Source organism: Herpailurus yagouaroundi, unplaced genomic scaffold (genome assembly GCF_014898765.1).
Source record: "Herpailurus yagouaroundi ecotype Mexico unplaced genomic scaffold, PumYag 140, whole genome shotgun sequence".
Classification (NCBI taxonomy): domain Eukaryota; kingdom Metazoa; phylum Chordata; class Mammalia; order Carnivora; family Felidae; genus Herpailurus; species Herpailurus yagouaroundi.
The window spans coordinates 95,925,358-95,941,095 of NW_024412395.1; the positions used below are offsets into that span (position 1 = coordinate 95,925,358).

Below are 15,738 nucleotides of genomic sequence, written 5' to 3' on the forward strand. Positions count from 1 at the left end.
GTCTCAGTTTCCCCAACAGCCTGGCTTGTCCCTGTGGTGCCTTCTCCCACCTCAGGCTCCTGCCTACCTTCCTGTGCTGAGTCTGGTCCTGCCCTATCCTTCCCCATACCCCAAACCCTCCCCAAACTCTAGTCCCAAGCTGTCCCTGTCCTGCAGCATGGTGAAGGAGAGTGGGGAGGGCAGGGGGCGGCTGGGGTCAAACAAGGCTCTGGCTGACGCAGGCTGCTTCCTGCCCCCGGCTGTTTTCCTGCTGTCCAGCCAGACTGCTCCCCCCATTGCCCCACCCCCACCCCCAGCAGCCTCAAGCCCTTAATTCCTGACAGCTGCGGTGGCTGCCGGCAGAGATGGGGGGAGAGGAGGGGGGAGGATGCCGTCAGCCTGCTGTTGCTCGGGCTGCCCCCACCACCTGACAGTCTGGGGACAGGGAAAGCCCCACCCCTCTCCTCCAATTCCCCAGGGATGGGCAATTCCAGGACCGGGCCCCTTTTGTCTCAGAGCCCAGAGGCTCCGGTAGTTTGTCCTTAAACCAGGAGAGGGCAATGAGGTTGGGAGGGAGGTATGTGTGTAGTAGAGTGAGAGGCTTGTGCCCATTGTACAGAGGAGGATGCTAAGGCCACAGTGGGAATAGGATTCACTATCGGGGCCCAGGTTAGAACCAGAAACAGAAGCTGGAGCCTCTGTCCCCAGCCTGCTGTTTCCTCAGGTCCTTGCCTGGCTGTAGTGTTCAGCTGGGGCGAGAGGACATGAAGGAATCCCAGAGAGGAGTGGGCCTGAGTCAGGAGTCCGGTTTTGGGTGGCTCCCAGAGAACCAAGTACAGGTAGCAAGGGCCAGGCAAGATCTGGAGCATCTGCAGGAAGGCCCAGGCAAGCAGCGCTCAGTGTTGGGGCCACTGCTGCTGTGCTCAGAGTCAAGAGGACTGGGTTGGATTCCAGCTCTTCATTTGCTGTGTGACCTTGAGTAAGTCATGGCCCTCTCTGAGCCTCATTTTCTTAAGAAATAAAAGGGGACAAAATACACACTTTTGGGATTAGAAGGCTCTCTAATACCTCTCCCAGGGTGTGTCACCCCAGGGAGTTCTGCTCCCAGACATTTACTGGAGTCCCAGCACTTTGACCTTCATTGGTTCACTGATCAGATGAGGTGAGCCTCAGTAACCTCATTTCATGAAAGGGCAGAGGGTGGCTCAGTGAGCACGAGGCACCTGTTTAAGGTCACACAGGGAAGAAGAGCAAAATCCAGAGGCTGCCAAACCCCTTTACAGGACCCCCCCCCCACACACACCTGCTACACCAGCCAAGCCTGGGAAGTCCCTCCTGAGGTGGGAGAGGTGGGCAGGGGGGCCAGCCCCTCCCCTCCAGTCCCTGCAGGTGTGTATGTTGGGGAGGACCGCTCCCCGACAGCTGTGTCTCAGCCAGACACACACACTTCGCAGTAACACACACCTTCTTACACAAACCAGCGCGCCCGGCACTGGCATCTCCACGTGCACGCGCGCACAGACCCCAACACCTCTCTTTCCCCAGCCCTCTGCACCGCCGCTTCCACCCCGAGTCTGGAGCCGAAGGGCGCTGTGGCCTCAGGACCCATACACGCCTCCACCCCCTCGTAGTGACGTCACCTGGGGTAGAGCCCTGACACTCTGCGGGGGGGGGGGGGGGGGGAGGAAAGGGGAGGCGGTAGAGCTCCCTGTGCCGGGACAGTCACTCACTCTCTGGGCGGTGGGGCCGGGCACAAACAGCGCCGTCCCCCCTTCAACACCACCCGCCCCCCCCCACCCCGCCCTCCTCGCACGCCCTCGGAAGCACAGGCTCGTGGCGCTGCTCTGGGGGGCTCCCGGGCACCCAGCCTCTCATCCCTAGCCCGCAGCACCTCCGGGCCCCCCTTACCCTCGAGAGGCACCGGGAGTTGTCGCAGGGGGGCCTCGGGAAATTCCCCGGACCCCTGTGCCAGGAGGTGCCCGGTGCGCCCGCCCGCCCCCCCACCCCGAGGGCGGTGCCCGGGGGCGCTGCCCCATGGAGCGGGGAGGCGGGCGCCGTCTGCTCTCGGAGCCGTGACCCGAGTCGGAGCTCCGTGTCGCAGCCGCCCCGACCCCCGCGGATCATGCGCCGTCGCCCCTGGCTCGCCGGTCCCGCCGGGCTGTGAGCCCCCCACTCCTGGCCGGTCACGGCCCGCGCGCCATGGGCAGCACCCACCCTTGCCCCTGGCTGCGGCTCCGACCTCGGCCCCAGCCGCGGCCCGCGCTCTGCGCGCTCCTGTTCTTACTGCTGCTGGCTGCCGCCGTGCCCAGGTGAGCCCTCACCTTACGCCCCGCCCTCCTGGAGAGCTGGGACCCCCAGCCACGGGGGCCTCCGGCGGCGCTCCCGCTGGGGCAGGGGACCCTGGAAGGAGGGAGGGACAGTGTCTCAGAAAAGAGCTGGTGCCCAATGAAAGACAGTGCCCTCACAGGAGAGGGCTGAACTGGTGACAGAGTATGGGCAGTCCAGGGAGGCAAGGCAGTGCCCAGGAAAGTGATGGCTACTGGAAGAGGAGGTGTGTGTGCGGAGGGGAGCAAGTGCCAACCTGGAGTCCAGGCCAGGCCAGGCGAATGCACCCCTACCCCAGGAGTAAGCTCAGACTGCGTTGCTCCTCCTTGGAGATCGCTCCCAGACAGGGGCATGGGTTGGGGGCTGGAAGGGAGTAGTTCAGGTGGGGTCACTGTGACACTGCAGCTGGAAGGGTTCTCAGTGTGTGTGTGTGTGTGTGTGTGTGTGTGTGTATGTGTGTGTGTGTGCGTGTGTGTGTGTGTGTGATATTGTGAGCCCTGCAAGCTATGTTGTTAAATAGCAGTCTGTGTGTCCACATATGTGTGAATGTGCGAGCTTCTGGATCAGTGTATGTTAAGATGAACACGTGTGTATGCTTGTGAGTGTCTTTGTGTATGTGTGTATAACGATGCCTGACTGAAGCGTGCATGCGTGGAAGTGTTCCTGGATCTGGGTGGCCATCTCCATGTGTGCAGCTGTGTGTCTGTGTGACTGTGACTGTCTGAAACATGTCTTGGGAGTGGTCTCCTGGGGATCGCTACGTATGTGAGCATCTATGCCTGGGGATGTACTTCTGAAATACCGTGTACGCAGGCATTTCGGATGTGTGTCCATTTACACGTTAACCTGTGTGGGTGTGCGGCTGGCTGGGTGGTGTTGGAGGAAATGAGAGGATCAAGGACAGGAGAATGCTTTAGGAATATACATGATGGGCCAAACCTTCAGAAGCAGGCGTTGGAAAAGAGGAACTGTGGCCTTTGGGACTGAGTGTAACTTGTTCAATGGGGCCCTCCTAGCTCCCCAAAACACTCACCCACACCCAACCCCCACACTTGCAGGTCTGCACCCAACGACATTCTGGGCCTCCGCCTCCCCCCGGAGCCTGTGCTCAATGCCAACACGGTATGCCTAACGTTGCCGGGCCTGAGTAGGCGGCAGATGGAAGTGTGTGTGCGCCACCCCGACGTGGCCGCCTCAGCCATCCAGGGCATCCAGATCGCCATCCACGAGTGCCAGCACCAGTTCCGGGACCAGCGCTGGAACTGCTCTAGTCTCGAGACTCGAAACAAGATCCCCTACGAGAGTCCCATCTTCAGCAGAGGTAGCTGCCCCTCGCCCTTGCCCTTCTGCCCACCCCATTCAGCACCCCACCCCCAAAGCTATCTGCCAACCATCCCCACTGCCTCAAGCTGGCAACCTCCCCAGGTGCCCATCTACCAACCATGCTGCTCCTCTGCTCTTTCCGGTCTTGGACAGTCCATGGGGGCCAGCCAAACGGGGAAAATGTGTCTCCAGCCTGCGCTGGGTGGGCTGACCGTAGCAGGTTCCGTGCCCGAGAGTTGACTCCTGGGTTATCCTGCCTGGTCATTGACACTGTATACCTCAAGCCTGGGAAATATAAGTATCTGTCACCTTCCTCAGTTTACCCTCTACCCTCTAGTAAACAGCACTTGGGATGGAGAGCCCGTGATAAAGTACCCAGAGTCAGTACGGAGGACTTTTGCCAAATGGGGTAGGTGAGGGAAGCTGGGGCAGGTAAAATGTCTGTACTTCTGCAGAAGCTCTTCCCGGCAAGGTATACCACCAGCCTCTGTGTCATTCTCACCGCCCCCGAAAACCTTCTCTGAATCAGAGGCACTGGGTGTGTGCCCGCCTCCTGCCCAGCAGGCCCGACCGCCCTGCCAATCCCTCTTCCCCTCACAGCCCAGAGAAGCCACAGCCCGCTCCCTGTCCTCCCTCTGTGACTTCTGAGTGACCCAGGGCCCACCCTGACAACCCTTAGGGTTGGAGATGGCAGGAGGCCTTGTCACTCATTTCTGTTCCCACCCGTCTCCTGCCCTGGTACCTTAGGCCTTGCCTCAGGCCTTTTGGGGGAAGATAGGCGTTATCCATCTCTCCTCTCAGCTGCTTGAGTGGGACAGTGTGGGGACCTGGCTCTGTGAGACTTGTCCAATTTTCTTGCCCAGTGGAGGAGGAGTTGTACCCCTATATTCTGTGCCCTTGGGGTCGGTCCAGAGGCTTCTAGGAGAGCCAGACTCTAAAGCACCCTATTCCGGAAAGAACTCGGCAAGCTGGGGCCTTTCCCTTTTCACCAGGACCCCTACTTGCATCCCCTGGGCCCCCAAGTCAGGGGCCACCGCTGCCTCCTCCAGCCCGGCCCCAGGCCGCCCGCCCCGCCCCCGCGCGCCCTCCCCACCTCCCTCCCCCGCGCGCCCGGGGCGCTGTTTCTACCCTGCCGAGCCCAGCCCGACGCGTGTGGCGGCATGCAGCCGCGAACTAATCCCCGCGGGCCGCGGCAGACGGCTCCCGGCCCGGGCCGCGCGGCTCTCCAAGGGGCACCCCCGCCCGCCCCTGCCCCGCGCTCCCGCCCCGCCCGCCCTGCCGCACCCGAGCCCCGCCAGCCGTCAGTCTGCGGCTGCCCGGGACCCCCGGCGGGGCGCCCCTCCCCGGTCGGCCGGGCGCTCGCCCACGCCAAGTGACAGGCCTGTGCCTCTCTCCTGCCCGGGCCGGGCCCCGCCGGTGCTCGCCGCCGCCGCGCGCCTGCTCCCACTCCGGGTTTCTAGGTCACCCGTGCGCTCCCCGACGCCCCGTTTCCCCTCCAGCACCCGGGCCCGGGAGGTGAGGACACTAGAGGCCTTGCTTTGGGTTTTGCTCGCGGGGGTTTGAATAGGCGCTGAGGTTCTCACCCCTGCCGCTCCAGATGAGGCAAGGCAAGACAAGCTCTTCATCCCTCTTCCCGGCCACGGTGTCCCCAGTTCCCCTCTGGGCCTCCTGCCCCCTCTAGATAGAGCGCGCCCACGCGTCCTGATTACTTCGCCCGCTTGAGGCCCGTGTGGCCTGGTGGAGGACGTGGGGTCTTTGAAGCTCAAGGGTGAGTTCAGAGCGGTGGAAGCACGCGGGGTTGGCGCGGTGCCAGGCGTTCCCGGGTTCACCTGCAGTTTAATAAGCGGGAGGTGAGCTGGGGGGACTGGTAGGGGGAGAGGTTAGGGGTGGAGGGGGGGAGACTTGCCGGGGCTAGCCAGGGCGGGGCAGCGCCCAGCGCGTGGGGAGGGGCGGGACAGCTGCGGCCGGGCTCTGGCAGGGGAGCTGGGCTCTTTCCTTTGGCCTTGGAACACGGTCCTACCTATGTGGCTTTTGCTCCTGCATTGAGACATCCCATTTTCTGCTTGTCCCTCCTCGGAGGGGACTCTAGGCTTCTGGAAGAAATTGCCACTTTCTCTTTCCAGGGGCCACCATTACAGCCCTCTCTCACTCCGTATCTGTGTTCACCCTCCTCTAGGGTTATGTCGCTGTCCGTCTTGGCCCATCACTTCGAGGACTACCTAAATTTGAATTCCACAGGGCCACTCTTGGTGGCAGCCATTCCCCTGGACGGGGTCCTTCCCCCGGTTCCCCTTCTTTTCAAGTTATGAATTGTCCCATGTGGGGTCAGGTGACCTGTTTCCCCCAAGTGGAGTACTGGCTGCTGACCGCTCTTCCAACTCAGACTGCCAGTGGGATTCTCTTCAAGGTGCACTCTGCCATGTTTAAAATTCAGAGACTGCAGGGAGGAGGTGGTCCCTGGGACCTGCTACCTTAATACTGTTACTGCCATCTAATTGTCCTGACATCTCCCTGAAAATGGGTTGGGCTGAAGGGATGGAATTCCAGTGAAGGAGAGAAGAGTGCTTGAGCACCTGGAGTGGACAAGCTTGGGAAGGCAGGGCCCAGACCCATCTGGAATGGATGGAAAGAGGGGGCATGAGGCTCTAGAGCAAGCAGGGTTCTCAGCCCAATGGAAGCCCACAGTTTGAGAGTCTGGCCTCTGTTCTCCAAGGCTCTGGTTCTTCTCCCACCTCTCTTTTACATTCATCCTTGAGGAGTCTTGGTTTTATGGCTAGGCCTCCAGGCGTGGGGTGCGTGGTGGCACTCAGATGAGGAGAAGAGGCACAGGCAATTATATCCCAGGATCACCTAAAGTTCCATTATTCTAATAGCACCCAATGAATTCGCTAATACTTATTAAGTACTTGCTGTTTGGCACTGTTCTAAAGCACTTTATCTGTACTTTAACATCCTCGAACAATCCCCATGCGATAGGTCTTATTAGTATCTTCATTTTACAAATGAAGCTAAGAGAGGTTGGGTAGCTTGCCATTAGTCACACAGCTTGTAAGTGAGCTATAGAGCCAGGACTCAAATGCAGGCCAGCTCTCTTTAGAGATTGCACTCAACCCCCTGCCATACTGCCTCCCAAGCTCCCACCATGTGTCCAGAGGTGAGTGGCACAATGGACTACTCCAAGAAATGAAACTCACATGTACACACACACACACACACACACACACACGCACGCAGATACCTACCTTTGTTTGTACAAACGTGTAGCCACATTCAGTGTCACCCCTAAGTGTTCCCACATGCACACAACCTCTTCCTCTCTCTCAGGCCAGGCACATGAGCATGCACAGATTATATGCATGGAGGGAATGGAGACCAGATCTCTCCCCTTCCCTCCCTCTTTGACTCAAATAGGCGGGGCTCAAGCTTCTCTGACCCCTCCTGGTTCCCACTGGCTCCTGAATCCTCTCTCCTCCATGCTCCCCTGCCCTCCAAACCTCCTCCCCCAGCCCCTTCCTGGCCGTTGGCTGCAGCCTGAAGGAGCAGCTGACTCCACTTAGATGCTGGCAGTCCCTGTCCCAGATCAAAGGCAGGACGGCTAATTGTGCGTCTTAACAAGCACCCCTCCTCCCTCCATGCTCCAGGCAGCCCAGCTGGCCATGGCCCCACCCCTCTCCCCCTCCAGCTGGCCAGATGGCACAGTGCCTGCGTCTGCCCCAGACAGCCGGGGCCAGGACCGAAACTGGGGCCCTGAGTGGGAGCTGGGGGGCAGAGGCCCAGCAGTCTGGACTTCTCTGAATCTTGGATGTTGGAGCAGAGGGTGGTCACACAAGCCCTGCCTGGTCACCACTAAACGTGGCTGTGACAGCTGCCAGAGGCCATGGGATGGTGTCTTTAGCTGCCTTGGGTAGGTAGGGGTGTTCTATGTAGACTGTAGACTACATTTTTCCAGATTCCTCCAGGCCTGCCTCTGAATGTAAAGAGCCTGGAAGATGGTGATTGGCCTGGAAGATGGTGGTTGGTCTAGGCTGGCACATCCCCCTAGACCAGCCTCTTGCTCTTTCTTGGTGCTGTGCATAGATAGGGCCATGGAAACTGGAAATTGGGCTGGCTGGGTTTCTTACTCAGGAACATGTCTTCCCTAGAGCCAAATGTCCTTTAGCAGCCAGTTCCCAGGCCTGGGAGCTGAGAGAGCTGGGCCTGGGTCCTGCTCTGGTTCTGCTCTGTAACCCCTGTGACCTTGGGCATCCCCCTTTTGCACAGTGTGTGTGTGTGTGTGTGTGTGTGTGTGTGTGTGTGTGTGTGTTGGAGGGGGAGATGATTTCTGAGGCTTGGGCTGCTTCTGGAAGTCTGAGTATTGCCATTTGTCCTAGGAGTGGGCTAATGACTCCCCTAGCAATAAGGGAAGTGCTCAGAGTTCCACAGCTAAAAGGCAAGGGATAAACACTGGGTGTGCTCCCCAGGGACTTAGGTCTGCCATTTCTCTTGGGCCCTACATCCCATGTCAGTGTCTACTCCTCTTTGGCTCCCACCAATTCCCAACATCCCCTTAAAAGGCTCCAGCCCAATCCTCATCCCCTCCTGTCTGTTCATAGCTGGGCTCCTTACGGAAAAGATCTGGAGATGCCACAAGCTGGAGAGAGAAGATAGACAGGGACAGCCTGCTTCATGGGCTTCTAGTGGCCCATGTGATTTATTCTAAAATGGGTCTTGAGCGTCTGGGCTCTGTCCCTGACTGGGGAAAACAAGAAGCAATGGCCTAAAATTACAGCAGTAGTGAGTGAAGTCAGACAACAGGAAGAACTTCTCAATAATGGCTAATGTTTGTGCAGTACTTACTATGAATAAGGTGCTCTTCTAAGTACTTTAAATTTACTAACTAATTTAATCCTTGGGACAAAAATGAAGCAGGTAAAAACAATCTTGTCTTGCAGATGAGAAAACTGAAGCACAGAGGTCAAGTCACTTGGTCAAAGTTGGGTAGCTATTAACAGTTAGTAAGTGGAAGAGCCAGGATTTGAACCCAGACAATCTGGCTGCTTGAGAGTTCATACTTTTAACTACTACACGTTTTGTCAAGTTTTGTTGTTGTTGTTGTTGTTGTTGTTGTTGTTGTTGTCATCGTCCTCGTTGTTTTGGCTAGACAAGAAAAGGAGGACAGGACCCTATGATGCAGAGGGTGAGGGTGAGGGTGAGGGGCAGGTTTGGGCTAGGGTCTCTGTTCAGTCCTGGTTGGCTCTCTGAGGGCTACGGGAACTCCCAGAGCATGTGCTTCCAGGCTTCAGCACTAGGGTGGAAGGATCTAGAGTTTTTTTCCTCTGAATCTCTGGCCTCCCGCAAGCCATCAATCTCCAGCCAGGTCTGGGCTTCCACGACAGGTGCCTATGGCACAGGTGAGTTCTCCTCATATGGAGGCTTTCATTGCTCTTGGCTTCTTCTCCCACTGCCCACACTCTCTCGCTTCCAGAGGTTGGTCAGAAACTTGTAAAATGCTGCTAGCTGGTCCCCTCTCAGATGCAGAATAAGGAAGAAGCAGCCTGTGGGGCCAGGAGCCAGACCGTCCTCTGTAAGTAGGCCTCCCCCTGCCACAGGCCCAGACCTTCCCAGAGGATGGCTCAGGCTGAGAACACCGAGGAGAAAAGTAGTGTAGACAAGTCCTGGGCCCCTGCAAGTGGTCGTCAGGGGCTTTGTGCTCCAGAGCATCAAAAAGAAGGTGTCTGCCTTAACTCACCCTTCCCTCTCAATTTTCAACACTCCTGCAGGGCAATGGGCTTATTTCCAGCATTCCTCAAACAACCTCTTCAGATGACCTAGACCCACTGCAGGCAGCGTGGCTGGGCAACGCCCGTTTCCGAGATTTTCTGGGATGTCCTGTGGACAGGAAAAGGGGAAACTCTGCTGGCTCTTTCCTCTGCCTCTTGAATCTGGCAGTCAGGGAGTGTTCTGTAGTGGGGCCTAAGGGGGTGGGGCCTAAGGGGGTGGCACCAGGCAGGCAATCTTGGGGCCGGGAGCTGTCCGAGGACACCCTCCTCTTATTTACCCTTCTGCCCATGAACATCTTCTGGGCCTGGAATTCTATCTCTAGTCATTTATTTTTTAGCTTAAATTTTGCCTTCTTTCCGCAGGCTTATTTTTAAATTGCAAATATCACATGAGAGGTAACAGATGAAGTCCCTGATCTGAAAAAGAAATGTTTCCCAGATACTTTATGCCCAACAGGAGAGAGGTAGACACGAATTCTGAGCTTGCTAAGGGTGATGTTAGTGGAACAGGGAGTGAAGTACAAAAGAGGACTCTGGGGAGACCTCCCACACTCCACCCTGCATGCAGAACTTCTGATGTGATTTCTGCCCCTCTTTGAATCTGTGTCCTTGTTCCAGACCTTCCCCCAACACTGCGCCTCCATTTCCCCTTTGTGTGGTAAGAAGGTTGGGCAGAGAGGGCAGAGGGATGAACGTGGAGGCCCCTGAGAGTCCTTTCCCTGGATCTCCACCCTCAGGTTTCCGAGAGAGTGCCTTCGCCTACGCCATCGCTGCAGCGGGCGTAGTGCACGCGGTGTCCAATGCCTGCGCCCTGGGCAAACTGAGGGCCTGCGGCTGCGACGCCTCTCGGCGCGGGGACGAGGAGGCCTTCCGTCGGAAGCTGCACCGCCTGCAGCTGGACGCGCTGCAGCGCGGTAAGGGCCTGAGCCACGGGGTCCCGGAACACCCAGCCCTGCCCCCTGCCAGCCCGGGCCTGCAGGACTCCTGGGAGTGGGGCGGCTGTAGCCCCGATGTGGGCTTCGGGGAGCGCTTCTCGAAGGACTTTCTGGACTCCCGGGAGCCTCACAGAGACATCCACGCACGCATGAGGCTCCACAACAACCGAGTTGGGAGGCAGGTGAGAGCCCCACACCCGCCTGGGCCTGCTCCAGATCCCTCTGCCTAGGGCTCCTCCCTTCCCCCCAGGCCTTGCTCTGGGACCCAGAGCTCCCCCCTTACTCAGCAATTCTCTCATTGTCCCTGCCTAATCCAGTCATCAAACATGCATTGGATACCTACTGTGTGCCAGGCACTGGACTAGTCTGGGATGCAGGGATGAGAAAAACCCTGTCCTGGATCAGCCTGCTCCCCCCTTTTTTTTTTTTTTTTTTTTGTGGTGGGGTGGGCACGGGGGGGGGGGGGGGAGTGGACAGGACTGCAGACAGGGCCTCCGGGGCCTTGGCCTTGCTCTGCCTCTCTGTGGCCTCCCCTATAAAGCAAGAAGGTTGAACTGGGTCATCCAGCTCCCTAGTCTCCCCTGCCCTGGCCCAGCTCTAACGTTCCATGATTCTGTGCTATCCTATGCTGTGACCCTCTACCTGTTCTCCCAGCCTTTCTGTGCAGAATGAGGGATTCCTGCAAGGGGAGGTTCCTCGGGGCCACTGAGGTCCTGTGTTATGGTTACCTTCCTCCTTTTTCTCCCTATCCTTGAATGTTCATACTCCCTCAAAGGTCATAAATTAAAAAAGAAGAAGAAGAAGAAGAAGAAGAAGAAGAAGAAGAAGAAGAAGAAAGGAAAGAAAGAAAGAATCAATCGCTTGCATTTATTGAGTGCTTACTATGTGTTAGGTACCGTCTGGAGCACCACACCACATCACATATTAGCCTTTTTAATCTTTACACTACCTATGAGGGTGCTAGTAGCAGCCTCGTGTTCAAATATGGAAAGTGAGGTACAGAGAGATGAAGAAGCTTGCCCAAGGTGGTGCAGCTGGTAAGGAAGGGATAGAGGCGGATTCATCGCCAGGCAGCTGAGCCTTTCACTCCGCAGGGTCGTCTGCGCTGGGTGCGTGCCTCCACTAAGATGCCTCCTTAGCCTTCGTGGTAGCCCAGCACCCTCCTTTTCTGGCTGTTCAGCCCCTATGCCTTCTCTCGGCTCTGCCTGGCCTGCTCAGGCCTCGTTTCTGGCTTCCCCTCACCCGGCCTGGCACCTGCGCCTCCTGACTCCCCTTTCTCCTGTCCTCTGGACCCGGTGCTTCACCAACTCCTTCCACAAAGACTCGGAGCTGATTCAGCTCTTCCCATCCTGACTTAGAGGTGAAGTAAACTGAGGCATATCCACCCTCAGGTCACATCCAGCTTCCACCCAGCCCTGCCCTATTAGTGCAGCTCTTTTCCCAAGCTTCCATGCTATCCCAGCCCATACCAACAGTGCCTCCTACTCCTCGTTAAACTGGTTAATTAATGGCTGCTGTCTGTGGGAAGCGAATGTTCTGGAGCCGTTGGCCAGCCGAGGCCCTGGGCTCGTTCCTCCATGGTGTTGCCACCACAGGCTGCACCTACAAGCTGCGGAGCCCTTTAACACTCAGAGGGCAGGGTCTCTCTCTTCTGGCCCTAACTGCCCAGGTGTGAGGGCCCCAGCTCACTGGTCTCCCTGTCTGCAGCTGTGTTTTGGAATGGAGTCCCGGGAAAGGAAGATGTCTCCAGTGTCTCTAATGAGGATAATGTCAAGGGGTCCTTTGGGAGGAGATTCTAGGGCAGGTTGAGAGTTGGGCAGGGGGTCGGTATACCACACCCCTGTAACTACCTGCCTTGGATGCTTGGGAACTTCTCACTTTCATTGGGCTGAGGGTCTGGCTCTCTGGGGGCTGCTCCCATTCTGTATTCAGGTAGAGCTTTTGGCCCCGGCTGGTGCTCACTGTTCCCTAGGAGGAACTGTGACATTCGGCAGTGGGCAGAATAAGCTCCAGCCGGTATAATGGGGTGAAGGGGAGACTCCTCAGCTCCTGTCCCCTCCTTAGGCTCCCTGCAAAGGGCTGCAGGGCCCAGAGAAGGAAAGGGGCTTTCTCAGCCTCCCCGCAGCCCCCACTCACAGCCTGGATCGAGGCCAGAGGCTTTGGGGATAGGATACAGTGGGGCCAGCAACCCCCTGCTTCTGGCCCCCACCTGAGGGATGGAAGGAGAGGGAATTTCCCTGAGGATCTGGGATCCCCCCTCAGGAAGCAAGAGCCTCCAGCCCCAAGGGCCCCCTGCAGCTGGTGGGAAAGGAGAAGAGGGGAGGAAGGAGGGAATTCCCCCAGGACCTGGCCTTGTGGGAGGCGGATGGGAGAACAGCAGAAGAGCAGGCGGAGTTCTTCTCCCGACTGCCTGGCTCAGGAGCTGTGCGCCCGCCTCCCCACTCTGCCCCGCTTTGGGCCTCAGCTTTTGCATCCGTTCAATGGGAGTCGGTTTCGGAAGTCTCCGAGGAGATTCTCGCAGGCCAGCGCCTGCGCTGGGAGGAGGGCCGTGGGGCCGACCGCGGGCGTCACCCCTCGCCGTGCCTCCCTCTGCAGGCGGTGATGGAGAACATGCGGCGGAAGTGCAAGTGCCACGGCACGTCAGGCAGCTGCCAGCTCAAGACGTGCTGGCAGGTGACGCCGGAGTTCCGCGCCGTGGGGGCGCTGCTGCGCAGCCGCTTCCACCGCGCCACGCTCATCCGGCCGCACAACCGCAACGGTGGCCAGCTGGAGCCCGGCCCCGCGGGGGCCCCCTCGCCAGCCCCGGGCGTCCCGGGGCCGCGGCGCCGGGCCAGCCCCGCCGACCTGGTCTACTTCGAGAAGTCGCCCGACTTCTGCGAGCGCGAGCCGCGCCTGGACTCGGCGGGCACCGTGGGCCGCCTGTGCAACAAGAGCAGCGCGGGCCCCGACGGCTGCGGTAGCATGTGCTGCGGCCGCGGCCACAACATCCTGCGCCAGACGCGCAGCGAGCGCTGCCACTGCCGCTTCCACTGGTGCTGCTTCGTGGTCTGCGAGGAGTGCCGCATCACCGAGTGGGTCAGCGTCTGCAAGTGAGCGGAAGGCTTCCTTCCCTTCCCTGAGCCTGGCCCTCTGCGGCTTGCCGTCTTGGCCCGGCAGCAGCGTCGCCCTGGCTCCTGGGAGAGGAGTTTGGACCATCTGATCCGATAGGAACCTCCCGGCTCTGAGGGTCAAGTCTGCAATCAGGGGAGAGTCCAGACCTGCCTGGACCCCACCACTCACTTCTGGGGGCTCCAGGACTGATTTGCCTCCCTGCTTCTTGCCCTAAGCTTAGACGGCTCAGTTGGGCTGGGGATTGCCCGACACCCACACCAGAGGGCAAGTGTCAGCCAGGCAGCCTCTGGGCCTGTCTCCTTTCGTGCCTTCACCTCTAACCCTGGAAGCTGAAGGGCAGGGGAAAGATGATTAGAAAAGAAGAAATGGACGTAACTGAGCTGAAGTGATTCTCTAGAGGCCTAGGATGCCCTCCCCCAAGGGCCTCTGTCCCTCATCATTCATTTAACAAATATTTATTTTGCATTCTTTGTGGCCTGGCACTCTGCAGGGGACGATGGGTGCTGGGGAGACAGATGTGAATAAGAGAGACACAGCACCGGCCTCTTGGAGTTTACATTCTGGTTGGGAGAGAGGGACAATAAACAAGTAAATATACAAACCAGGTCATCTCAGACAATGCTCTGTACCACGAAGCAAATAAAGCACGGTGCTGGATGTAGAGTGATGTGTGGGGAGTGGGGTCCCTTTAGTGTTTATTTTTTATGTTTGCATTTTAAAAGCCTGTTTTTGTTTGAGTACAGTTGACACGCAATGTTACGTTCGTTTCAGGTGTACAACGTAGCGATTCAACATCTCTATACATCTGTCACCATATAATGCTATTACAATACCATTGACTCTATTCCCTATGCCGTGCCTTGTAGTGCTGTGACTAATTCATTCCATAACTGGAAGCCCATTATCTCCCACTCCCCTTCACCCGTTTTGTTCATCCACTCGCCCACCTCCCCTCAGGCAACCATCAGTTTGTTCTCTGTGTTTATAGGTCTGATCCTGCTTTTTGTTTGTTCATTCATTTGTTTTGTGTTTTAGAGTCCACATGAGAGTGAACTCATGGGGTATTTGTCTTTACTAGTCAGACTTATTACACTTAGCATAATACCCACAAGGTCCATCCATATGGTTGCACATGGCAAGATCTCCTCCTTTGTTATGGCTGCATGTATACACACACTCACACCCCACATCTTTTTCATTGATTCATTTATTGATGAATAAGGCACAAGGTATTGATGAATAAGACACATAGGTAGGAGTGTGGCCTCTTTAGATAAAGTCATTGGTCTGGGAAGGCCTCTCTGAGTTATGTTACTCATGCTGAGACCTGTGTGCCGAAGATAGCCCCGAAAGGGCTTTCCAGGCTGAGGCCATGTGAATGCCAAAGGTCGGTGGTGAGAGAGATCTCCTCAGGAGGAACAGCCAACAGGCCAGTGTGATCGGATGGAGCAATCAAGGGCAGGTTAGCAGGAAAGGAGCTCGGAGGGCAGGCAAGAGTCACATCACATGTCCCTCTGGGCCATCGTAAGGAGTTGGGATTTTCCGAGGAATGAGAAACTTTCAGAGGGTCTTGAACAGGTGAGTGTCATGGTCTGATTCCCACATGGCTCACTGTACTGGGGAACTGAATGAAGAGGGGAAGAGTTAACAACAAGGGGCCAGTTAGGAAACTACAGCCATCTTCCAAACCAGATGGAACCTGCCTGAATGGAGGCTAAGGGGGATGTTGACAAGAAGCTGGAACCGGAGCTCTTAATTCCGGAGCTCTAGCTGTCCACCTTGTGCCTGAGCCCTCTGCCACAAGCCAGGACGAGTGGCGGTGCCCAGCAGCACCCTTCGGCAGAGACAGACACTCTGCGAGGAGTAATCCTGGGCAAGACCCAGCTCAACCCAGCCAGCCCAGCGCCCCAGGGAGCAGGTGGGGCTAGAAGGTGCGGCAGGGAGGAGGGTGGTGGGGGAGGGCTAGGAGACTCACTGTCTGGATGCTGGTCTTTCTGAGTGCATGCAGGGGAGATGGAGTATGTAAGTAAGGCCAGAGGCGAAGGGACATCCTTCCTCGGCCTCCTTTGTCCCAAACCCTCAAGGAGGAGGGTGGTAGAGAGGGAGGTAGAGTGGTCGGGATCTCAGAGAAAGAACACTTCACCTACTTCATCCAGACCTCCTGCTGCTCCAAGTTGAGGATCCTGCTTCCTGCCTCATTTTACCCAGAATGGCACCCTTCTGGATGAACCAGACAAGGATGAAGTCTTGTTCCTTTTCCCGATTGCCAGCCTACACGAACCCCCATATTTCCTTAGCCCATGTCT

General features: G+C 57.5%; 1 protein-coding gene across 1 annotated transcript; it reads left to right on the forward strand.

The window, feature by feature from the left end:
* Positions 1–1,788: 1,788 nt before the first annotated feature.
* WNT10A (Wnt family member 10A) lies at positions 1,789–14,109 on the forward strand. Its single transcript, XM_040476291.1, has 4 exons — positions 1,789–2,288; positions 3,363–3,625; positions 10,124–10,503; positions 12,917–14,109. Exons 1-4 carry the CDS (start codon positions 2,179–2,181, stop codon positions 13,412–13,414), a joined length of 1,251 nt encoding a protein of 416 aa, XP_040332225.1. The 5' UTR covers positions 1,789–2,178; the 3' UTR covers positions 13,415–14,109.
* The last annotated feature ends 1,629 nt before the right edge of the window (positions 14,110–15,738 follow it).